The sequence below is a fragment of the Hemicordylus capensis genome, chromosome 3 (genome assembly GCF_027244095.1).
Source record: "Hemicordylus capensis ecotype Gifberg chromosome 3, rHemCap1.1.pri, whole genome shotgun sequence".
Lineage (NCBI taxonomy): Eukaryota > Metazoa > Chordata > Lepidosauria > Squamata > Cordylidae > Hemicordylus > Hemicordylus capensis.
Window position 1 is genome coordinate 286941487 of NC_069659.1, and position 26226 is coordinate 286967712.

Below are 26226 nucleotides of genomic sequence, written 5' to 3' on the forward strand. Positions count from 1 at the left end.
TCAACTCGGGGAAAATGGCTCAGGAACTCAATCTCGGTGGTTTGGAACAAGGCAGGAAATCTTCCACTAAAGTCTAAAAACAAATGAGTATCCTGCTGAAACCAATGGAACATAGTATTCTGTGACTTTTGGCATTCGGTTACAGCACTAGAACTTGCATGGAGTTAGCATTGCTGCCCTAGGCATCTCTTTTCTGCTCTTGGACAAAAATATAGATGGGTGGGCTGTTTGCTAAATTAAAAAGTGGGATATAAATATCTTAAAATAATATTGTGGCTGATGTGCTAAGAGGCTTTAGTCTGATGTTCAGGGTAAAGCTCCCAAGTTGACCGGAGATCAATTTGTGGCTCTGTTTCCAGCATACAAACTTAACTAGTCTTCACATGTGTGTTTGGTTTTACCCATTCCTTCCTATCCTGAAGTGATTCTCATGTCTCTGCAGACGGAGTGCTTGATCTGTCCACTAAGAAAAGCCCTTGTGCAGGCAGCGCCTCCCTGAGCCATTCACCTGGCTGCTCCACTACTCCTGGGAATGGGTAAGGGACATTTTTAATAGTTTTTTGTTCAAAACTTCTGGTGTTTGGTGCAATAACAAACTCGGGTCAAATGCTTCCTTGTAATTTCCACAATTGAGACTCTTTTTTTTAACCTTTCAGAGTATAATAAATTTTTTTGCATAGAATACTTCCCAATTTTCAGATATAAAGTCAAGTAAAAATAAACTCTGTTTTAGATATATTTTGATCATGTAGCTGAAATATGAAGAGATGTGAGCCTTCAGTTTTGTGTTTTTTAAATATGAAGCTATCGTCTGGTATAGATGCTCAGCAGTCCTCATACAACTCACTTGGGAAGCATTCAAGACCACCAGAGGATTCACAACCTGGCAGGGATTGTGTGTGGTGACGGTTGTATGACCTATCACTTCCACATGAGGCTGACGTGAATGGCTGCTGTGATTTGCATGTTTGTGGTGGCTCAAAAAGGGTGTTGCAATGCAGTTCCTGCTTGTATATGCCCCACATAAAGGTACCTTTTCAGCTGGTGCCTGAACATGATCTCTGCCAAGTTGTGAACCCTGGGCAATCCCATCCATTTCCACAGGTGATTTCTTGGGGGCTACTGAGTATCTGAACCCAGACTTTAGTAAGATGAGATGACTGTGGTCTGTAGTTTGATTCCTTTAACAAGCAAAACAGCAATGCTTCATTTAGAGATCAAAGTTTTTAGGTTAAGGGAGCAGGTAAGCAAGGTGGTTGTATAGGAATTGCACAATATTTGTGTTTGGTGTAAACTGCTGTTAGAATATAATGCTGCCAGCTCATTAGTTTCTTATGGCTCATTAGCTTTATGGTAGATTTGTAATTACCTATCTTTGGGATGTTTCTGAGATGAAATACGAAATAGTTCAAGCATTCCTGATGTTAATCTATTCGAATACTAGCAAACAGTTATTTGCTACAGATTTCTCTTGGTGATTGCATGGCATTGTCTAGTACTATAAACCCTAAATGTTTAGGTGCTTGTGTTGATAGAAATAAGCCACCTGGGAATACAAGAAATATGGACTGATACTTTAAGATGCAAGGGCCGTAATGGAATTTAAAAATAAAAGTGTTTTAGTTCATATTCCAAGAATTTTAAGTGGCTACCTTTAGAAGTAGAATGACACCATCTTAAAGTTGTTGGGCTTCTAGTTAACTTAAAAATAAACTGTGTTGAGAATCACTGACTCTAACAGAAATATTTCACTAGATGGATCCCTTACCCAAACCTGTAACTTGCTAATTTTTTAAAAAATAAATCTTTTCAAGGAAAAAAAATCATTTCTGTTCTCCTTCCTTTTCTAAAACTTCTAAAAGATTCTGTTGATTTTTTTTTTAAAAGAAGTATTCCTCCATGGATAATCTTCAAAAGATCAGCATGTTTTGTGAATCTTAAGTAGAGGAGAGGGCATTAAGTGGTGTTGAGCACCACTGTCTATCCATATTTGGGTGTTTTTTTTGTACGATTAAATTTCATGCCACTAATTGCTGTGCCAGTTCATCTTTTATGTCTGGATATTGGTTCACAGCCCTACAGCTAGGTGAAATATTCAATGAATGCTTAAAGGTCTGTTTAGTAATTTAGTCGTTTCTCTGAGGCTGGAATGAATTTTGTTTTAGAATCCATATAGAACATTTGTTACTGAATCAAGATGCTTCAGATTATATATGATTCCTAATTACAGGAATTTTGAAAGGCTTAGAAATTCTCAGTGTACCTTCTTCCTTCAGCTATTCCGCACACCTACGACTTTTATGAAGGGTGTCTTCAATCTAGAAACACTTTACACCAGTCTAATGGGCAAAATAGTGAGAATGTATTACACACTTTTGTTCATAGTATTTACAGGAATTAAAAGAAATGGGTATAAAACAAGTTTTGGTAGTCTGATTAGACACCAAACTGTATCTGGAAAATTAGATTAATTCCTGATCTAGTTAATCATCTAATAAAGTTGGGAAGTTGATAGCATCCTAAATAATAATTCTGTTGCAAGAAAAGATCAGTTTCCCTTCCTTGGCACATGTAAAACAAAATTGAACTGATATTTATGTAGCGCATGATATTTAATTTAGCAGAAAATAGGCTCTAGTTGTGCAGCATTTTTATTTGAATGTAGTTCAGTTTTTCAGTTCTGGTGTTTAATGCAAGGTAAGCCAAACACCTTTGAGTTCTGCTGAGCACTTCGATGCTAAGCAGCAAATCCAGCATATATAGTGTGACTGCATACCCTCCAGAGTTGTCATCATTTTATAAAAAGTGCAGGTGGCTGGTGTGTGAGTGTGTGTGTTGAATTTGCTGCATTTTGTCACTTGGCTTACTCTTTTATTACTGTACTTGTTTAGTGGTAACGTCACACTAGTAATACAGTCGTGAATAGACTCTGGCGAATGATTATTCCTTTCTAATCTATAATTAAGATGCTATTTACAGACACTTGCGCGAAGCCTTTTCTACTCCAAGATTTTGTGAACCCAACCAAAGACCAGCTGACAGGTTTCATTTTTCTTTGCCCAAAAAGCTTCTTTGTTTTTGAACAAGTTTTTAAAAACTGACTGCTGAGACTTTAAAAAATAAAAAAAAATAAAATAAAAAGCCCCCACAAAAGTGATGTTACCCAAGCAAGGCCTTCTAATAAAGGAGTGGCCCCCTCACCCATTCCTCCCTACCTGTGCAAGTCCTGCTCACATCAGTTTCCTTCCATCCAATTAGGCGACCTGGGAGACCCAGCCAGCACCACGCAGAGGGACTTCGGAGTGGTGATGGGGTGCCCCCGAGAAGCTGGCAGGATGGAACGAGGGAAGGGTCTGGCCACTCCACATCTCTCAAAGTTCCATTGGCTCGATCACTGCAGATAAGCGAAGAACTGCTGAGCAGAAACCAGCATGCTACAGCTGCCAGCCATGGGCCGTCTGGGCTGCAGAATCACGGACAGCACATGATACTATCCAGGGAGGCTTCTTGGGCAAAACCACACTACGAATTCAACTTCACCCGCATGAAATTCAGGGGAAATGGTGCACTCAGCAACATCAGTGACCTTCCTTTTCTTACAGAAAACTCAGCCTTTCAAAAAATGGCACTTCAAACTAAACAGGATGGGAAAAAGGACATGAGCCATTCAACTCCTGTGGATTTAAAGATACCACAAGTTCGAGGCATGGACCTTTCGTGGGAGTCCCGTTCTGGTGACCAGTATAGCTATAGCTCTTTGGTGATGGGTTCACAAACGGAGAGCGCGCTTAGTAAAAAGTTAAGGGCTATCCTTCCGAAACAAAACAGGAGGAGCTTGCTGGATCCCGGACCAGATTCCTGGGGCTCAGATGCTGAGCAATCTACCTCTGGACAGCCATATCCCACCTCTGATCAGGAGGGAGATCCTGGCTCTAAGCAACCTCGGAAGAAAAGAGGCAGATACAGACAGTACAACAGTGAGATTTTGGAGGAAGCGATCTCTGTGGTGATGAGTGGGAAAATGAGCGTCTCCAAAGCTCAGAGTATTTATGGGATTCCCCATAGCACCCTGGAGTATAAAGTGAAAGAGAGGCTGGGCACTTTGAAAAACCCTCCAAAGAAAAAAATGAAATTAATGAGGTCGGAGGGACAGGATGTCTCTGTAAAGCTTGAGATAGATCCCCAGGGAGAAGCAGCACAGAGTGCGAATGAGTCAAAGGAGGATTAGGGATGTTGTAGAGTGCCAATTACTTAAGAAACTGGGTGAGCACTATGGCATTGTTCAACTCCCACTGCATGCATCCAGCTCCTCTTCAGTCACTGGGTGCAGGACATACTCCTTTGCAGTTCAGCAGAGACTTGTGTGGACACAGGGGGAAAGGGTGCTCTGAATGTTGCATATTTGTAAATTTTCTGGCCCGATATGGCTTAAAGCCCTTTTTTTGTGTTTTTGTTTGTTTTGTTTTGTTTTGTTTGTTTTTTGGCCTTTTGCATGTTTCTCTAATATTCTATAGAGAATTGAGTTACCTCACAAAGAATGCAGACATGGAAGTGGACTGCTTGTCTCTTGAGCCTGCATGGACTTTCAGTTATTTTATTGGGTTTTGCTTTTTTCATATGGCCTTTAAAAAAAACACCTCTCTTGAACTTTAGTACCAGACTTTTAAAACACAAACTGGATCAGTGCTTTATTTTAATTAGATTTTCACGCATTTTCTTCTTCTTGGATCCAGTTGGTTTGAAAGAAAGTTAAACTTTTAAAGATGGCTGGCCTTTTTGAATTCAGAGATTGATTATTGGATTCCTAGTCAGTTTGGTCTAATTGGAGCTGTTTTCTTTTAAATTCAACTTTTTTACCATTTGCAATCTGCTTAGTGCTCACCCGGAGGGGAGGGTGGGAATGGGTGGGGAACCTTTACATACACTACCTTCAGAATGCTTTGGTTAATTCCTTTGGAACACTACCTTCACTGTAATTTTGTTTGCTCTTTTTATAAAGGTGAGAGTTGGACTTGCCTGTTTGAGGATGTAGCCTTATCTCACGAAACTCCTTGTATTCAGGAGCATCAGGGTACACTGAATGATATATTAGGGTATTCCTCACTTTAACAAAATATGGCTTTTTGTGACCTACATGCTTTTAATGGGCTGAATTCTGAGTGTTCTAAACTGTGTGGTTCCAGAAATTAATTTAAATAACTCTCTTCTGAAGACCGGGAATACGTATAACAGCTTCTTGTAATCTTGGGCACACACACACACACACACACACACACACACACACACACACACACTCTCTCTCTCTCTCTCTCTCTCTCTCTCTCTCTCTCTCTCTCTCTCTCTCTCTCTCTCTCTCAAAAACCCCTCCCTCATAAAACCCACTGGTCTCTAAACATTACAACCTCAGTAGTCTGCCTAAATAGTCATGTAAATGAAGGATCTATGTTAATGTTCAGGGAAGAAATTTTTACAAATTTTAATAAAAACCCATTATCAGATCAGTCTGATCTGACTTAGGCTGACCATTTTACCTAGTGTAACATTGTCAGGGTTGAACACCCAACGGGTGTTTCCTTTATAAATACTACAGTTGCCAGTCGCAGGAAGTGTTCTTGCATATCCTGCATTTTTTTGTTTCCTCCATTATTGATTTAATAGTGGACTAGCATGCACTTGCATAGTCAGTTAATCATCAGTGACACTCCAAAATCCACAGTTCAGTCTTTTTAGTTGCAGAGGCATCTGATCATTAAATTTAAGCTTTAAATAAAGCTTTCTGGACTTGCAGCTTCACCGAATCAGACATATTGGTTCTTCATGTAGAAAGTCAATATGATCTTAGCTGTGCAAAAGATTGATAGGACTCCACTCTCTTGCTTTGCACAACCAAAAGAGGTAATAGAATTGATATGTGAGACATCATTAAGCACTGTTCTTGATGAGATATCTTTTGTTAATGACTGAAAGTGGATGCTAAGGTTCATAGGAAGAAGGCCTAGATAGCCCCAGGGCTCCTGCTTCTTGAATTTGGGGGCAATTAATTGAGTTTGGCCTTCTTGATTGGTTGATTGTTTCCCAGCAACCCACTGTATTCAAAGGTTAGGCACACCATTGCTGTCATGTTAAATATGCACTTCTCGTTATTGAGAGAGATCGGGCTTTTAGCCCAGATATGCTTTGTACTACTGTTCTTAGACTTTTTGTTTTGGTAGCTTAATGTATTTCCATACTCAAAAGCAGAGTTCCCTTAACTATCGAGTTGTCATCTCAGTACAGAAACCATTTTGGAGCTCCATAGTGGTGTAGAAACTCTGCAATATAATCCAGTTTTACTGGAAATTGCAATAAAAATGCACTGTTTTAAATTGTAGTTTCATCTGCTATTGAAAGTGTGGGAGAAGGCTGCAAGCTAGAAGTATAACACTTGCATAGAGTTTTACTGTCAGAGGTTTAACCTTTTGTGGCTGTTTTTATTTAAGTGATGTATGAATTGAGTTCTGTAAAACCTTGTCATAGTGTATGTGGAGTGCTCATTTTGCTTATCTAAATATTTTCTATGTGTATCAAGTGGACGACAATCATGCAGCAGAAAAATGGTGTGCCTACCCTTTAATGCTGCAGTTTAGAAAGAGAACTACTTGTATGTCATTTCAAACCATAGGTTGAGAACTGTAAATAGATAGCGATAGTTGCGTACTCTTATTGCTTTGGTTAGAAAATGAATTAAAACAACCAAACACTTAATTTTCTCAGATTAAAGTCCTGGGACCTGACGATTGTAAGATTCCTGTCTGCAAAGCTTTGAACTAAAACACTTAATATCTGTGATCACTCCCTATTCAGGTAACTCCCCCCCCCCCAAAGCTTTGGAACAACCATATTTCCTCAAAAGGTCTCTGTTTTAAAAAAGAAAAAAGTAGGTTATTTTTAAAGCACTAATTGCATTACTTTGGTAATTGCAATATAAAATAGCCATTATTGTTTTGTGAAGCATGGTTGAAATTAGCTAGTTGTCCCTTTCTAAAATTTCAGAAGCCTCTCAAAAATAAACAAAAAAGCTGCTGAATATTCAAAATATATAAATATATCTATATTTTACCTTATTGTAGGTTTTGTAAACTTGGTCTGTAATATTCAGGTGCACCTTTTTATTGTTAAACTTTTGTTTTAAGATTTCATCTCACCTGTTTTTTCCAAGGTGGCTCATCCTGTGGCTGTATCTTGCCCTAGATCCCTCAGTGACCTACTGAAGTCAGACTGCTCTGACAGGCGCCTTCGGTGTAGCTTTGAGTAGTATGTGGGAGCATCTTAACTATAGAAGAAATTGAATCGGTGTTTATCCATTAGCATGCTTAATTTTCTGCTGACCAGAAGTTTGCATGGCCAAAATCCCCAACTGACCATAGTTTGATGTGGGAAGATGTGGTTTGCTGCTGTCTTTGTTAAGATAAGCCTTGTTTTCTTCTGTTTCCAGTAAATGGATGCTCATGTAATTTGTGCAAGCAATAGGGTTTAGGCCTGGTTTTCCCTGTTGTCTTTGAGATCATCTTAACGGAACATAGCTGAGTGCAATGCTCCAGAAATGTTGAAGTCTATGGAAAGAAGATCTGGGCATTTTGATCGCTCATTTTCTCACATTCTGGAGGATGTGTGATGGATATAGTACCAGAATTTGGTAGAACTATGGTATATCTGATGGTGTTGCTTACATCCGGATGACAAATGGAAACTGTGAACAGTATTTGTGACAAGCCTCTGCTTCTACTGACCAGATATCATGAAGGATAGGTTCTCCCTCTACTCCCAGCCTAGAAGACTTATGTTAGAGTGTGTGCGTGTGTGTGCGTGTGTGTGTAACGTTTAAAATCAAGTTCACTATTGTACTGGGATTTAGATGTTGCTTGGTGATCTTTTGCTGCAGCAGGTTATACAGATGAGTAAGGCTTAGTGTTGTAGAGGTACAAGTGTGAAGTTAATTATTGTACAGTTCTGTGGAACGAGCCCAGTGTGTAGAAAATGTATCAGTTTTTTACTTGGACCTGTAAAATATAAAAGTTCTTTCCTGAGAATTCTGGAGATCTGATACACTATTACCTCTTTGCCGCCATTCTAGAACCTCATTTTCAGTGCCCCAGGCCTTTTCCTTTTAACTACAATTATTATGAAGTGGTAGGTTCTGGGCTGTTGGCCTTTTTTTAATAGAAACCTCCCTCCAAACTCTTCAGTTTTTAAAAATAATTGTAAGAGAGCTCCCCCAGGAGCACTTGAGAATCCTGTTTTTGAGTCCGCCAAATGCACCAAGAATATTCCCTTGCTTCTGGCGGACCCTAGGACTGTTCTACACTGCTTGCTGCTCTGCCTCCAAAGGAAAGGCCTAGTCTGAATGTTTTCTTAAATATTTTCTAATGCAAATCTGGAATCATTTTAAATAACTTGTTAAGAATGAGATATACCTTTTGAACCTGGTTACAGCAGGTTCTTCCCAAAGCTTCTTGAAATATGAGGCAGTTTGAGGAAGCTATGGTCTCTAATGGACATAGTGCTTGTTCAGAAAGTGTGAGGAGTGATTCCTGCTGTTTCATGGGAAAGCTGCCTTTGAAAAAAGCCTATAAACCTTGGCTGTAATTCTGCTCTGGCTGACATAATGGGCATGATCTGTGGTCTCTTGGTAAGCTATTGGTCAGAAAAAAAACATTGTCAAATTTCATTTTGTAACACTTTTGGTGACAGGGAAAAGCAGATTTCTAACCCTTGCTGTATAATGAACCTGAGACTAAATTCTCCTAAAATATTTGAGTGTTCAAGAGGCAAATAAAGGCATGGTATCTGAATGGGTGGGGGAAGAATACTTAGCAGCTCCTTTTCTTACCTCAAAACACTTTGCTAGAACTCTAAATTGAAAACTTTTTATTTATTTTTATTTTTTAAAGCTTTGTAACCTTTTCAGCCCAAAGGTGGGAATGGGTCAACTGTTAGCCATGACTGCCTGAAGACTTATGGAGCCATTGGAAGAAAAGCTGTTAGTCATTAAAAAAACCACTCCAATGTTACTCATGTTTTTTAGACAAACGGGATGCTTATAAGAAGTTCTGGGGTGCCCATATTGAGATGTGGAGGAAACATATTTTACTTCTTGCCCTTGCAGTGTCAGAAATAGCAAATGTTTCAATTTAAGACATCATCCTCAGTGCTATACAAAGCTGGCTGAGGTCTTGTTCTTAAATACAACTCCACACCATGATTCAGCTAAAGAATTGAAGGCAATCAACCAATCCTGTGCAGCTCCCAATATCACATACAGGAAAAAACAATGGAAGGAGGGGAAAGAACACAATTTTGTGTTCTTTTCCCTCCTTCCATTGTTATATATATGTATGTTTAAATATTCCAGGGTCACTCTGCAGTTTTTAACTGCTCAATGGAACAAAATTGCTGAATGCTAGAGGGGGCCCAGACTATGGCTTGTAAAGGACATACAGCTTCTTGGCGTTACAGTATACAGATATGAGCAGAAGCTGATTCAGTGGTGGAGATTCTAGTGTATTAGGAACTTATTGTTCATTTCTGCCATCTTCCTATCAACTTTCACCTATATATTAGGGCCACATGAGGAGGATGTAGTGACAGATATTTAAGGTTTCTTGGTTCATGGATTGGATGAGCAGAGAGGAAAAGAACAATAGACTAACCAGGGACTAGGACTAAGCAAAAAGTGAGTTTTCTGAGGTTTGGAGGAGAGAGGAGACTAGAGATGGGGCTGTGTGCTCTCTCTACCCTGATAATACAGCTTTAGGATGTAGAACTTTGTAATAGCTTTAGAATAGCTTTAGATATATTACCATCTGCCTGGTAATATATCAAGGAATATCTGGTTATTGGATGAAATGTAGTAAGTGAATAAGCTTCCTGCAAAAGTTTTAAATTACGCAATTATAGCTTACAATTGAATTGGCTATAATTGACCCTGTTTAGGTAATGAAAACATTCATAAAATTCATAAAATTCTCAAGAATTTTTTTTTTCGTGGTAAATTCTCCAGAATATTAGATTCCTTTCTACTCCATGTATATGATATGTTATGGGCCCTTGGTGAGAAAAGAATTATCTGTGGTTTATCTAAAAGTAAATCTGACTTAAGTATTTCCTCTCCCACTCTGAAATCATGGACATGCCACCTCAGCCTCTAATGTACCTCACATTTGGTGCTACACTCATTAAAACCTTTCAAGCTTGATAGAAAGATGTATGATGATCTTTTCAAACCATTAAAGCACTTGTCTGACCTGTTTTTTAAAAAACAACAACCCAGAAAAGGGACCTTTCAGCACTTTTACTGTTACAACTCAAGTCTTAATTTATCTGGTCTTCAAGAGTCTTAAGGTACTGTAAAAGTTTTCAATCCAGGATGATTGATTGCTTTTAGGTCAGATAATTTCTATTGATAGTAATCTGTCTTAATCTAACTTTGAAAACAAATACCACAGTTTTATAATACTCAGGCAGCTTCTGGGCATATATGCCTGATATTTTAAGTAAACATTTCAGTAAACCATTTCAGGGCTTTAAGATTTGGGATCTCAGTGGGGGAGGCTAGGTAAAGTTTCCCAAATGAAGAATAGTTTTAGACCATTATGTAGTGCTCAGTTTGAAAGTATATCACTAGGAAAATGGGTAGGGATTCTCTCTCTCTCTCTTTGTCTTCAGGGAATGAGCAGTATTTAGAATCTTTGGCTGAAATTCAAGCCTTTTTACCATGTAAATTTTTAATATAAATTCACTGACATGCTTTTTACATCAGAGGACTGAAAATGGATCTTAATGTTTAAGTTGTGGAATGGTATATTTCTTAAATGAAGGGGGAAATTAAAAAAAACCTAACTAGATTAGCATACCAGCATTAGTGATCTTAAGGGATTTTAGTATGTAATAGGAAAGTCTTTGATTAAAACTCTAATCTTGAATTGCTAGTCTGTAACTAGGTGCATTCTACGTTAGCAGGTGAAACTTCTTTACTTGTTGAGAGAGGGTAGGTGGCAGCTGTCATATGCCCTAGCATCAGAAGAACAGATTACAGACAGCAACCTCTCTGAGTCCCATTTGGTGTTTATAGCCATGGGATATTTGCTTACAGCAGCTTATTGCTGCTTGAACATGTATAAATACGTTTTGAGTGTTTGCTCATAACTCTTTCTAACCTCCACTTGTTAAATTGTCAAATGTTGGTATTTTATCAGTCCGCAGTGTAAGTTATAAACTAACGTGCTTAGGATTCCAGCTTGTACACACACTGTTTGAAAACCCTCAGGGACAGTTTACACACTACCCTCACTCAATTCAGGTACTTGTACACTATTCTTAAACCTAGCAGTGACTTGTATTTTGTTTTTGCTTTTCTTTTGATGTGCTGATAGCACATCCTTGATGAATGTCAACTTAAACTCAGTTCAGGTATCCAGGTATAACTCAGCCAAACGGATTTTAAAGCTGCATATTACTCTCCAGCACGCAGTGCCTCAGACACGTAGTGGCATTCTGTATATTCAGTTATTACTACTGAGCAAGATCGCATGGGGGTTCCTGATAATTATGTATTGTAAGAAATTTCTATATATAGTATGTGTATTATGTTATATACATATATATTATATATGTAATCTTAAACGTATATATTTAAAAATGCCACTACCAAGCCAGCACAGCTAATGTCAAATACATTCCTGGTTGCCTCCGCAAACAGTGCAGGGGCAGCTTCTCAGTGTGGCTGTGGCTTATCTTTCATCCCAGGTACTTTTAAACTTGAGCACTGGCCCTTGGGTGTCTGACCTCTACATTCTAGTTATGCAATGTCTCTAGGAATTCTGTGCACTGGCCACTGTGATGGAAGCCAATGGGCCAAGTGGGCTTGAGTTTATTAGTAACCCTTCTGCCAAAGTTGGTGTTTTATGGCAAGAGTGTAAACTTTCCAAATAATCAGCAGCAGCACATAAGTTGTGGGAACAGATTATCATTCCCACAATATGGCCCTTTTCAGGTGTCTCACCTCTTGTGCCATTCACTAATTATGAATGTGCTGGCATTTCACACCTGTAATGGTGGGCCTGGTTGCTGAGCACTCAAGGGTGCATGTATAACACATTAAAATGAAGCCTGTTGCTAACACCGGCATTAATTTTGCTATAACTGTGTATCAGCAATGCCTCTGCTTTATTATTTGACGCTTTACACTTTAGAAAGTTCTATTTATGTAGAGTATGGAAAATGGCATTTTTCACAGACCTCTAAAAGTACAAGTGTCATGGGAAAATAAAGCAGGAACCCCCTTTTTAATCTATGGACCTCATTTCAATATACTGTTTACAGTTTGACGGAATTGTATAATTTAATATTTCTCTTGTACTGTAGTTTGTATTTATTTACAGATTTTTTTGTACTGTGTGATTTGAAATTTTTTGTTCCTTGCTATGATCAACATTTTATGTAGTAGAGCACTTATGATCACAAATTAAGGTTTTTGGTTTGATTGCACTACATTTAATTTTTAATGCAGTTCTGATTTTTTGACTGGACTAAATAAGCTGTGTCTTAATGTATGTGATAAGTACTTATAAATTTTTAATTCACGTGGTCCACTTTTTTTTTTTTTTGCATTGTATGTCAAAAGCGCTGATTCTCTCGTTGTGCATGTGTAAGGGTTAACAACCCTGTTGTATTCTTTGGCCATGTCATTTTGGAAACACATTCCCAGCTGTAACGTGTATGGTAGTTTTCACTGGATGCTAGACTTTTCAGAACCACTATTCTTCTAATAAATTTTGTTGTGAAAAACTTGAATGATTCAAAGCACTGGTTTCTAGAGTGTCTTTTTGAAATAACTATGATTTTGGGTTTCTTGTGAGGTATTAGTTTAATACCCCTGGGTGGGCTTGTATATTTGTGTCCACGAACGGAGTTGCTGTTGAAAGTGTTTGAGTTGCTGAACTGTGAATACCAACATAAATTCATACAGCACTAATTCTCCCCTGCAACATTTTCTTCTCTCTTCCCTGGTCACTCTTTACACTTTTTTTTTTTGCTCATGTGTAAATTTATTATCCAATGAAATAGTTTCAGTGATATTTTTGCTTATTCTGTTTTATACTGGACTGAACTGCTATTGTATCTGATTGTGCTAACTTTTTACATGGATTGATTAAATGGATTTGTTTTATATTTTTATGCTTAGCTGCTTTGAACCTCCTTTAGAGAAAACTGGGATATAAACTTTATAAATAAATAACATGATGAAGAAATGTCACTGCAAGGTGTCTTTTTCCCTATCATTTTCATGTGATGAGTGTTTTTCTGAAAATACATTCATAGAAATAAGAATTACTAGATCCAGCAGCACTGTAATTATTTTTCTTTCCCAAGATGTGATAAATCTCAGACCTCACCACATGGAGGCATGTTCAGAAGTAATTCTTGCCACATGGAAATGATGGATTAACTTGTGTTCGATTTATTGTGTCAAAAATGAACATCAGAATCCAACTGCAGTTTCTGCAAAATAGTTATACTCTATACTGTCAGAATTGTAATTGCCAACAAGTTCAAATTATGAGAGGCAAGAAGAAAATGCATTTCTTGAGGGAAATGCATGTATCTGGATAAAGAGCTATCTTCTTTGCATATGGCGTAGATGTGACCTTAATGTATTTTGGACTGTTGCCTATTACAAACCTGTATTAGTAGTGCCTACACTTCTTACAAGGAGAGGAGAGCTGGTCTTGTGATAGCAAGCATTAATTGTCCCCTTTGCTAAGGGTCCTGGGTTGCATTTGAATGGAGGCTATATGTGAACACTGTAAAATATTCCCCTTAGGGGATGAGGCCACTCTGGGATGAACACCTGCATGCTTGCATGCAGAAGACTCCAAGTTCCCTCCCTGGCATCTCCAAAATAGAACTGAGAGAGACTCCTGCCTGCAACCTTGGAGAAGCCTCTGCCAGTTTGTGCAAATAATGCTGTGTTATATGGACACCAGTGGTCTGACCTGTTCCTACAAACAACCTTTTTAATAACAGAACAGAAATTTTCAGATTTCCTTCATGTTCTGCTTGTGGGTTCCTTGGAGCCATCTGGTTGGCCATTGTCTGAAATGGGTTGCTGGACTAGGTGGCTCTTTTGGTCTGATCCAGCAGGATTCCTGTTATGTTCTCATCACAAACAGTTTGAAATTTCTCTCAGCTTCAGAAACAGATTACCTAGGGATAATCGTTAGTAGCAAATATGAGACCCCAAGGTTGCAGTGTTTTGCAGGCTTACCTAGAGGCAAGTCTCATTAAAAGTGGGCTTTACTTGTGAGTAAGCATAGATAGGATTGAGCTGCTAATCACTTTTGTTTTTATATGATTCAGACATGCATGTGGGAGAGGAATATTGAGCCAGTTAGTTTCAGTAGGTGGCTTTTGTACATGCACTCCCTGAAGCACATTCCTTGTTAGATTCAGCATGCTATTCTGGGAGCTTGATCCATAGCTTCCTAGAAGTCCATTAAAATGATGGCCTTGAGATAGAGCAACTTCAGAGTAATAACAGGGTCTTATGTACGCTTGTTCGTTCTTCAGGAAATATCAACACAGGAATCTTAGCTTGGAAGAAATAAACATTTTACATCCAGCATAATGCAAAAAGAATATTGGGATGCTAATTTTTCTTCCTGTTTTTAGTTTATGTAGAATTTCTAATAATTTTATAGGAACAGTTAGTAACAGAAGCAGTCCTCGCGATATCAGCACTGTTTGGTTCCTTCGGTGGCTTTAGAAGCATGAGTGAGGAGCAACATACCGAAAGAGTGGAGAGAGGAGAAGAAATAAAAGCTGCTGTTCTAACAGAGTTGTTGATTCCTGAGAGAGGCAAACAGACAAGCAGTATAGATCAGAGGTAGACAACCATGAATTAAACAGATTGAATGTAAACACCTTAGGCATATGATGGAGTGGAGTAAAGTGTTACTGGGGCATCATTACAACTTACCTTGGAATTATCTAGACCCATTTCATACTGGCTTTAGAGCAGGCTATGGGTTGAGACAGCCTTGGTTGGTCCGATAAATTGATCTTCACAAGGGAATCAATGGAGGGAGTGTGACTGTGTTGGTTCTTCTGGATCTGTCCTCAGCAAGTGATACCATTAGATATGTTAGCTTTCTGGATTACCTGGGGGGTTTGGGATAGAAGGAGGCATTGCTTTGAAGTGGTTCTACCCCTATATCTCGTGTAGATTCCAGATGGTGGTGACAGCACCCCCCCCCCCCGAACAGGAGCTATTAAATGAGAGTTCCTCAGGGTTCTACCAATGTTCTTCAATAGCTACATCAAACCGTTGGATGAGGTCAGGAGTTTTTGTGCAGAGTGTTGTTGCTGATACCACCCAAATCTATTTCTGCATGTTGTCATTACCAGGCAATGGCATTCTCTCCCTAAATGCCGGCCTACCAACAGTAATGGATTGAATGAGGGATAATCAATTGAAGCTGAACCTAAATGATTGAAATGTTCATTGTAGGGAGGCAGAACATGAAGAATAGGATAGAGCTACCCATTCTGGATGTGAAAGAACAGGTCTGCAGTTTGGGAGTGCTCTTGAATTCTGGTCTCACCCTGGTATCCCTGGTGGAGGCCATGGCTAAGAGCACTTTCTCTCAGCTTTGGCTGATATGACAGCTGCATCCATTCCTTGAAGAGAATGACCTTAAAACTGGTGCATCAGCTGGTAACGTCCAGGCTTGACTACTGGAATGTGCTGCATAGGGCTGCCTTTGTAAGTAGTTCAGAAACTTCAGTTAGTTCAAAATGCGGCAGTCAGATTGATCTGCAGGGTAATCTGGAGGGACTGTTTTATGTATGTTCTTAACCAGTTGCAATGGTAACATATAACGTCCAGGCAAAATTTAGAGTGCTGGTTATCTTCTATCTATATATTCTCCACGGGCATACCCGTGGCTAATCCTGTGCATGGCAGTTCTCACAAGAGTTCGCAAGCAGAAGCACCTGATTGGGCAGTGGGGATTTCATATGCAGATAGGCAGAAGGAGCCTGTGGCACCGTGGTGATTGGGCAATGGGGATTCCATATGCAGAAAAGGAGGAGGAGCCTGTGATGGTTAAGGTCATTTAGAATGCAACTGTTACTGGTCAGAAGATGTTCTTAATTGCAGAAGAGAGGAATAGCTAGCTGGCAGGGTTCTGCGAAGAGAGGGGTCGTGAGGGAGGAAAGGACAAAAGAGCCCCTTCAGGAGGAGGCTGCTGTTGTGTGAATTAGATGAGGAAACAAGATGAACAAGATCTGTTAACTCAGTGAAGGAGAGAGGGAGAGGGGGGAAAGCATGAAGGGAGGGGGAAGAAAGAGTGGGGAAGAGCGAGTGGAGGAGAGAGAAAGAGAGCAAAAGAAGGGAGGGGAAGAGAGACAAAAGGAAGGACTAGGGATGGGCCCGAGCCTGTCAGCAGCCTGAGGAGAATGAGCAGCCATGGCGGCACCTGCAGCAAGGAAGGGTTCAGTCAACTACTGCTGTTGTTTGGGGCTACTGAGGCACAATGGCAGAGGGACAGACAAAGGGTCAGAGGCAGGCAGGCAGGCAAGGGACAGGCCCGGGCCTGTCTGCTGCCTGAGAGGAACAAGCAGCTATGGTGGCGGCAGCAAGGAAGAGCCCGGTCAATCGCTGCTGCTGCTGCTCCTGTGGGGAGGAGCAGGAGTGGGGCTCGGGTGGGGAGGTCTCTGGGGATAGGAGATTGCAGCTTGGCCAATAGGCGCCAGCAATGCTGCAGCTGTGACCAAGAGAGGTGAGGGGGATGGAAGCAACGGGATGGAGGAGGAGGAGTGCAGCTCAGGTGAGGGTGGGGAGATCTCTGAGGTGAGGGGGGCTGTGGCAGGGGGTGAGGGGAGCAACCAAGTACTAGCGTACAGTAGGAGTGTGCACGGTTCGGTCCGGGCACAATAGAAAAGACCGCCGGACCGGTCTGGATGGGCGGAGGACTGTTAATTTAAGCGGGGGTGGTGGTAGTACTCCCCCCCCGCTCTTTTCCCTCCGGCGCTGGTCTTTTGAAAAATTTTCTTGGAGCGGCCGAGTTCCTCCCTGCCGCCCCTGCCCCCATCGTTGTTTGTAAAGGCTTAAAAGAGACGAGCGCTAGCGGTGTGCATGCGCCCTCCTCTGCGCGCGCACTCGTCTCTGACGCTGCCACGCACGCGCCCTCCTCTGCGCGCGCACTCGTCTCTGACGCTGCCACGCACGCGCCGTGATGTATGTAGTGCGCGCGTCAGAGACAAGCGCACGCGCCGAGGAGGACACATGCGCGCCGCTAGCGCTCGTCTCTTTTAAGCCTTTACAAACGACGACGGGGGCAGGGGTGGCAGGGAGGAACTCTGCTGCCCCAAGAAGATTTTTCAAAAGACCAGCGCTGGAGGAGGAAGAGCGGGGGGGGGGTTAAGTACTACCCCCCCGCCGCTTAAAGTAACAGTCCCCCCATGCCAGACCGGGGGGCACCGGACCATGCATACCCCTAGTGCACAGATGCTCTGTGCAGGTTAAGCTAGTTACCTTTAATGCCCGAACAACTTAGTTATTCTAAGGGCTACCTTAGAGAGTGCCACCTTTGCATGATTCCCATTGTGCATTAAAGTAATCTGAAGATGTCCATCTGGTGGTCACTCAAGATGGAGCCTTCTCCACAGCTGTTCCTGGGCTGTAGAATGCACTCCTTGTAGAAATTCGAGACTCAACAACATTACTTGCCTTCAAAAGAGCCTGTAAAATGCACTTTTTTAGACTGAACTTTCAGGGTTTTTAGATTGTTTTAATTCTTTGATTGTCATTCTAATCTTTTTTTTAATAGCTGTTGTAAACTATCCAGAGCTATTAGCTTGGATGGTATAAAATATTATAAATAAAAATATGCCCCGTGCGATACACAGCTTTTCTATGAAAAAGAATTACATTGGGAAATGTGCCCTTTTGAGATCAACTATCATAAATATGGTGCAATAGGTCACAGGAGGAGCTGATGTATTATGGGTTCAGTAGTGAAGTTCAGGAATTGAAAAGTTGTTACAGGCTGTGGGATCCAGGTTCCTCCTTTGTCACACTCTGATATCAACAAGAAGCACAACCCAGCAAAGAACTATGCAGATAGGATCAGGCTTAATTCTCAGTGGCTCCCATTAAATTCTATGAGGCATGGCAAATGGACTATTAATGGCAAGACTGTTGGAGGAGGGTGAAAACGAGTTCCCCCAAGAAACCTGGGTCACCAGAGCACTCCAGTAATATAGTGTTAGACCCTTTACTGTCTTCCATCTAAGTGAATAGCTGCCATCCACTCCTTTGAGAAAAAAGTATTACATGATAAATGGGGAGACACTATTGTGGGGTCAAAAGTGCTATGACAGGGATCAACGTCTGGGTAATGAATGTATTTAGAATATTGTTACTCCATCCCAGCTCCCTGCAATGTAAAGAGTTGCCTTTCCTCTTGTCAGTCCTAACTAGCAAAGTAGGTATATACATAATAATAGAATAGAATTACAAATAACTAACAAAATGTTTGTTGATATTAGTGTATGTATGTGTAGGTTTTTTGTACACTGTTCCCTATAGAGTCCACCAATAGTGGTAGCAAAAGACCTTTTGCCTCTGCTGTAAAGTTGTCCACAAGTCTAGGACGTTTTTCCTCTTTACAGTGAACATTATATATTCACTTATAGGAGAAAGTAAAGGGCAGCCCCATAGGAAACAATGGCAGCAATTCACTCTTTTAGGAATAAAATAAAAGGTTTAGGAATAAAACTATCCCTGCTGCTAATAATCGCGCTGCTTGAGGTGAGAAGCAGATTTTGTTGCTTCTCAACTGTGTCAAAATAATAGCTGTTTAAACTTCATAGAAGCTAATGAGAGCCATCCACGACTGTCCCAATACTGGTCTAGGTGCAATAAAGGTTTCTCCCCACATGGTTCAGCTGCCTTGAGTGCTTACACATCACACAAGGGGCAAGACAGCACTTGTGTGGTTTGTAAATAGGTCATGAAGCTGAACCATGCTTAACTGTGCTGGTGTGAGAGCAATCAGAGGCAGCTAGGAAAGGTGAATGTGAAAGGGGCCAGAGCTGAACTGGCTGTTGTTCATATATTTATTTTCAGCATGTATTCCCTCCTTTTCTAAAGATGATTGGGTTTACATGATCTAACAAACCATAGTTTGGTGGATCATGAATGTGACTGCAGTGAGCTCTGAACCTGTGCACTCTCTTCTAGTGTGTTCTCTCTCTTTCTCTCTCTTTTCATCTGTGTGCAGAATGAGTTTTGTTCTGGTCGCCAGTATCAAGGCAGTGTGTGCACATGTATATTCAAAGTGGGACCTTCCAATTCAATCTGAGTGAGATCTAAAATTAACTGAGCGGACATTTAAAAACTTGTGGGCGCACATACGCACGCCTTAGAGGGAGCACCGCTTCCCTCTATTTTCTTCTCACTGTATGCACCTGTGAATCTTAGTTAATTAAATCATAATTCTGCATATAATCCAAACCTGGGAACTATTGTTAAACTATGGTTTATAAACCAGGATTTGAAACTGGGATCTAATCCCCATTTAATACTCTATTTGTAAATCATAATTAAACCACAGATCCTGAGTTTAGCTAAGATTCTTCTGTCACAGTTCTGTACTGGGGCTGATTGGTGCTCCTGTGTAAAGTCCATAACAACTGTGTTTCTGATCCAACAAACTATGGTTTGTTGGATCATGTCAGCCCAAGCCAGTTATTCAAGGTGGCTGTTATATAGATGACTTTACCACTCAGCTAAATAAAAAGGAAAAGTCTGTTGTCTCATGGGAAATTGTGCATAATTTAGCTGCCCAATAAATACCAGCCTTTGCTTCTGGAAGGTTCTGACCAATTAGGTTCCAAGCGAACCGATATACTTAGGGCAGCACTATACCTTACAATTGCTCTTGGAAATATCGGCATTTTTCACAGCAAATGCTTAAAGTTTGGTGTATATGACTTTAAACTCTGAGTTTCCTAGATGCCACTTTAAAAATAGCCGGAGGATGAGGATGAGGAGATGATGACTTTTAAAAGGATGGTGTGCGTGCATATTTGTAGAAGCAGCAAGATAAGACACTTAAAGCCTTGATGGATCAGACACAATCCTCTGGATGTACATTATCTACCTCTGACAGATTATTTGTATAAGTAGAGCATGGTTAGGTGTCCCTTCCATAACCTTATAGAATTGACACTGCATAAAAAATTAGTGGGGGCAGAGGGGAAGACACAGAACCAAGGATATCAAGTGTGTATTTTCCCCTCTGTTTTATTTGCCAGTTTATGTAAAGACCAAACAAACCTTTTCTTGCCTGTATCAAAGTCTGCAAACCACAATATTCTTTCTCCCCTTGCCTGCATGGAATGGAGGTATTGGAAAATTTCCTTTTCCCAATGAGCTCCAGATAAAGTTTTTTTATTTAAATGAAAGTCTTCAGTTCCTCTTCAGCAGAGTGCCCTCACGATCTTACCTTTCTGACCAGAAGTGCTGTGACATTCATTCATTCAAATTTGTACACTGCCCCAAACTTTCATCTCTGTGCGGTTAACAATAGCATAAAACAAGTTAAAAACACATAGAAAAACTTAAAACAATTAAACAAAAACCAGAGATTAAAATCTAAAAAATTTCAAAAAGCTGAGAAAGCTTGGGTGAAAAGATGGGCTTTTTTAAAATTGCCGGAGATGGGGAGGGTCTTATTTCATCAGGGAGCGCATTCCGCAATCTCAGGGCAGCAACCAAGAAGGCCCGTCTCTGTGTAGCCACCAAACAAGTTGGCGGTAACTGGAGACGGACCTCCTCAGATGACCTCAATGGGCGGTGTAGCTCGTAGTGAAGAAGACGCTCTCTTAAATACCCAGGACCTAAGCTGTTTAGGGCTTTATAAGTTATAACTAGCACTTTGTATTTTGTCCGGAAACCTATTGGCAGCCAGTGTAGCTCTATCAGTAAAGCAGTAACGTGGTCTCTCCGAGATGACCCAGAGACCAACCTGGGTGCCACATTCTGAACCAACTGAAGTTTCCGGACTACGTACAAAGGCAGCCTCACATAGAGCTCATTACAGAAGTCAAGACTGGAGGTTACCAACAAATGTACCACTGTTTTGAGGTCATTGATCTCGAGGTTAAATTAGAATTAACCTAATTCTAAATATTTCTACTTGAAAGTAGGTCCTACTGAGTTCAGTGGGATTCCACTTCATAGTAAGTATATTTTGGTGGTCAATGTGGGAGTGGTTGATGCTGCTGGCAGCAGATCAGGCAGAATAGCCATTTTTTCTTGATCTTAATATTCCATGTAGGCTTATAACTGATTTTGGAAGTGACAAACTAGCCTGATAGAGAATCTATTAAAACCCGTGTGTGAAATGCTTATATATAAGCGCCAATCATGCATCTTTTAGAACCCTTCTGGCTTTTTCATTCTGCCTGACAGAGTTGTAACTGGCAGCAGTTCAGTGTATTGCTAAACGCTGTGTGTGTCAGTATGCTCAGGATATTTGATCACACTAATTGGAAATGCTGCACATCGCAACAGCTTATTTATTTATATTCCACTGGCAAAGGTCCTCATGCTGCTTCATATGGGGGGCAGGGAAGAGAGGCAGGCCATAGAAGATGCAGGTGCCACTATTATAACTCAGGTACCAAAGAAACAACTTGATTTATCTCTTTTCCTCCTGACCGTTCACTTTCTGTTAACTTCACTGCAGTATAGAAGCTCCACATATTTCTCTCAACATAACATTACAGTTGATGTCAGGGCTGTGTTTTCATAACTCACTTCCTTTCAGGTGTAGAGAGTGGTGTTCATGATTTTAATACCATGTTGTTGCCTTTGGCCAAGGTATCTTGGTGTGACTGATCGTGCCCCTGACTTAAAGCCCTTTTGCTATGATAACCATCTTTAACAGTTCATTGTCACAAGAAAACATATATGCATGCTCCTCCTCCCCGGTCTCCTGTTGTTTTCTGTTTCCTTACAAAACCTACCACTTGCTTGTGATTTTATTTCCAAATAACTGATTTACTGATACATGTCAGTCTTTAATACAAACTAGTGAAAAGGATATGACAATGCCATAATAAAGTTTCAAAAAGATCTATCTATCTATCTATCTATCTATCTATCTATCTATCTATCTATCTATCTATCTATCTATAATTCTCTAAGGCATACTTGTGGTTAATCCTGTGTGTGGCAGTTCTCGCGAGAGTTTGCAAGCAGAAGCACTGTGGTGATTGGGTGGCAGCGGTTCCATATGTAGATAGGGAGGAGGAGCCTATGATGGTTAAAGACAGTTGGAATGCAACTGTTACTGCTCGGAAGATGTTCTTGATTGTAGAGGAGCAATCAATCAATCAATCAATCAATCAGTAAGTAAGATGAGGAGAGTGGACAGGGGGGCCTGCAAAGAGAGGGGTCCTGAGGGAGGAAAGAGCCCCTTCAGGAGAAGGAGGCTGCCGTTGTGTGAATTAGATGAGGAAACAAGATGAACAAGATCTGTTAACTCAGGGAGAGAGAGAAAGAAGGAAGGGAGAGGGATGGGCCTAAGCCTGTCAGTGGCCTGAGGGGAATGAGTGGCCATGGCAGCGCCTATTGGCAGCTAGGAAGGGCCCAATCAACCACTGCTGCTGTTTGGGGCTACCGAGGCCATTGTCAGAGGGAGGGAGGCAGCCAGGCAAGGGATGGGCCTGGGCCTGTCAGCACCCTGAGGGGAATGAGCGGTTGTGGTGGTGGCGGCGGCAGCGTGGAATGGTCTGGTCAACCGCTGCTGTTCTTGTGGGGAGGAGCAGGGCTCGGGTGAGGGTGGGGAAGTCTCTGGGGATAGGGGGCTGTAGCTTGGCCAATAGGCACCAGCAATTTTGCAGCCTCAATCAAGAGGGGTGATGGGGATCGAATAAAGGGATGGAAGAGTGACCAAGAGGGGGATGGAAGCAACCAGATGGAGGAGGAGGAGCAGTAGTGTGGCTCAGGTGAGGGTGGAAAGAACGCTGAGGTGAGGTGAGGCTGTGGCAGGGGCTGAGAGTAGCAATCAAGTACTAGCATGCAGATCCTCTGTGCGGGTTAAGCTAGTATGAAATATTCTATTTGTATGCTTTTCTCATATTTTTATTTTCAGATATGAACAGAATAGAAATCACTGTCAAACCTTTGTAACCAGCTTCACACACAACTGCCCAGTTCTAACATATTGAAGAGGCAGCATGGTGTAGAAATTAGTTTCTGATTATGACATGCTTGCCGCAGATTGAAATCATTAGGTGACTGTAGCCAGCTGCTACCTCTCAGCCTCCTTGCCTCACAGGGTTGTTGTGAGGACTGAATGGGAGGAAAGAACTGTGAGAGCTACCCTTGGCTCCTGAGAGGAAGGGCAGAATATAAATGTAATAAAATGAAATAATCCATCATTCATAAATATGTGATAATCCACTTTGCCTTTTTGGGGGGAAAATGATGTCCTTGCCTAGTTAACTAAGAAGTTTAAATTATCTTGCCAGTTATTTATATTTGGAGCAGATTCAGATGTCCAGCTATGTACAATAAGCTATACAGCTACTAAGAAGCTGCTATAAAATCAAAGATGCTGAGACTTAGTTAATGCCCAAATTATAGGAAAATAACGAAAAATAAGACACTGTGGCGATAATCTTATTGCAAAGGTCCTACAAAAAAGACTTAATTACAGAGCAGTCCCATGTGACGTAGAAGCTTTACAAGAAGCAGATCTCCTGTCGGTAGGGTTGATGCTACCAGCTTTAGGTGGCAGCTTTGGGGCCAGTTCTCAGGGGTGGCACACTAGCCCGTCCCCCATGGATGTCTTCCAGAGAAGGAAGGTGAAATTATACCTCACTGCTTTCCTTCCTTACTTGCTAGAAAAGGAAGAAAACAGGAAATATTTGAAAGAAGGAAGGAACTGGAGATGTACTTTTAGTTGTGGGGTGGGGGCAGAATTCAGGCACCAAAATCAAATGGATCAACACTACCATCAGGAGACATCAATTACATTTCTACACTGCCCCAAAACTTGTGTCTCTGGGCAGTTTACAGAAACATAAAACAATTTAAAACCACAAGTCTAGTTAAAAAGCTTGTGTGAATAAATGTGTCTTTAAAGACTTTTTAAAAGTTGTCAAAGAGAAGGAGGCTCTAATTGCTGATTCCCCTTCTGGCTGTCCTGCCAGCTCTTTGACCTTGGAAAGCAATGCCAACCACCCACAGAGCCTCATCTTGCTCCTCTGTAATGCCAGGTCATGGATGATAAACCAGAAATTATCCATCATCCAATTCTGATCATCCATGAGCCTCCCCCAATCAAGTATTGTAATACATACTAGACAGCCCTATCAGGTATGTATTACAGATACTTGATTGGGGGAGGATGGTGGCCCAGTCTGGTCCCAGCTTCTTCCTCCAGGGTACTCTGTTGAGGAGCAGGGGAGGGCACATGGGTGGGGAGGTGGAGGGGCTGTGGTCCATAAGAACAATATCTCCCTTACCAGGCTCCCTGTCAAAGTGTCTGACTAAGTTTGGGGACCAGGGATAGACTGGGACTATCTCCCTTCCTCCAGGGAGGCTGTTGTAGAGGGCGTGGTAGAGATTATAAATACTTCTCTGAGGAAGGGCAGGATGCCTCCTTGTCTTGAGGAGGCAATCATTAGACCGCTTCTGAAGAAGCCTGTCTTGGTTCCCTCGGAGTTAAGCAACTATAGGCCTGTCCTCCAACCTTCCGTGCCTGGGTGAGGTGATTGAGAAGGTGGTGGCCTCCCAGCTCCAGCTGGTCTTGGAGGAAACTGATTATCTAGACCCATTTCAAATAGGCTTTCGGGCGGGCTATGGGGTGGAGACTGCCTTGGTCGGCTTGATGGATGATCTCCAATTGAGGGAGGGACAGAGGGAGTGTGACTCGACAGAGGGAGTGTGACTCTGTTGGTCCTTTTGGATCTCTCTGTGGCGTTCAATACTATTGACCATAGTATCCTTCTTGAACGCCTGAAGGGACTGGGGGTGGGAGGCACTGCTTTGCAGTGGTTCCGCTCCTACCTTATGGGCAGATTCCAGATGGTGTCACTTGGAGATGGGTTTTCTTCCAAATCTGAACCTTCCTATGATGTCCCTCAGGGCTCCATATTGTCTCTGATGTTGTTTAACATCTACATGAAACCACTGGGAGAGATCATCAGATTTGGTGCAGGGTGTTATCAATATGCCAATGACACCCAAATCTATTTCTCCATGTTAACATCATCAGAAGAAGGCATAACTTCCCTAAATGCATGCCTGGAGGCAGTAATGGGCTGGATGAGGGATAACAAACCGAGGCTGAATCCAGATAAGACGGAAGTACTTATTGTGCAGGGTCAGAACTTGGGAGATGATTTTGATCTGCCGGTTCTGGATGGAGTCACATTCCCCCGGAAGGAACAGGTATGCAGTCTGGGGGTGCTTCTGGATCCGAACCTCTCCCTGGTGTCCCAGGCTGAGGTGGTGGCCAGAGGTGCTTTTTAGCTTTGACTGATAAGCCAGCCGTGTCTGTTTCTTGAGATGAATGACCTCAAAACGATGGTACATATGCTGGTAACTGCTAGGCTGGATTATTGCAGTGCATTCTATGTGGGGCCGCCCTTGTATGTAGTCCGGAAATTGTAGTTTGTCCAGAATGTGGTGGCCAGGTTGGTCTCTGGGTCATCTAAGAGAGACCATATTACTCCTGTGTTGAAAGAACTACACTGGCTGCCGATATGTTTCTGTGCAAAATACAAGGTGCTGGTTATTACCTATAAAGCCCTAAACAGCTTGGGCCCAGAGTACAGTGGTCCCTCGACTTACGAAAAGAATCTGTTCCGAATGCATGTTCTGAGGTCGAAATTTTCGTAAGTCGAAAAGCGCATCCACGGAGGTCTGAAAACATTGTAAGTCGAGGAAACCGCATCTAAAAATTCGTAGGTCGAGTAAGCCGCATCTAAAACGGCAACGACTTCCGGTCTTTTTTGTCATTCGTAACTCGAAAACATCGTAAGTCGAGTAGTTCGTAGGTTGAGGGACCACTGTATTTAAAAGAACGTCTTTTTCACCATGAGCCCCACCGCCTGTTAAGATCGTCTGCAGAGGTTCATCTGCAGTTGCCACCAACTCGTTTG

At 41.5% G+C, this 26226-nt stretch overlaps 2 protein-coding genes across 2 annotated transcripts in view; both read left to right on the forward strand.

Moving 5' to 3' along the window:
- LCOR (ligand dependent nuclear receptor corepressor) overlaps positions 1-4883 on the forward strand; it is a 94032-nt gene extending 89149 nt beyond the window's left edge. The window contains exons 7-8 of the mRNA XM_053310012.1: positions 443-536; positions 3259-4883. Of these exons, the coding sequence (XP_053165987.1) occupies positions 443-536; positions 3259-4228 (1064 nt within the window). The 3' untranslated portion in view covers positions 4229-4883. The remainder of the gene's footprint in view (positions 1-442; positions 537-3258) is intronic.
- Positions 1-26226, forward strand: part of LOC128350988 (uncharacterized) — a 67252-nt gene that overhangs the window by 5936 nt on the left and 35090 nt on the right. The window lies entirely within an intron of this gene.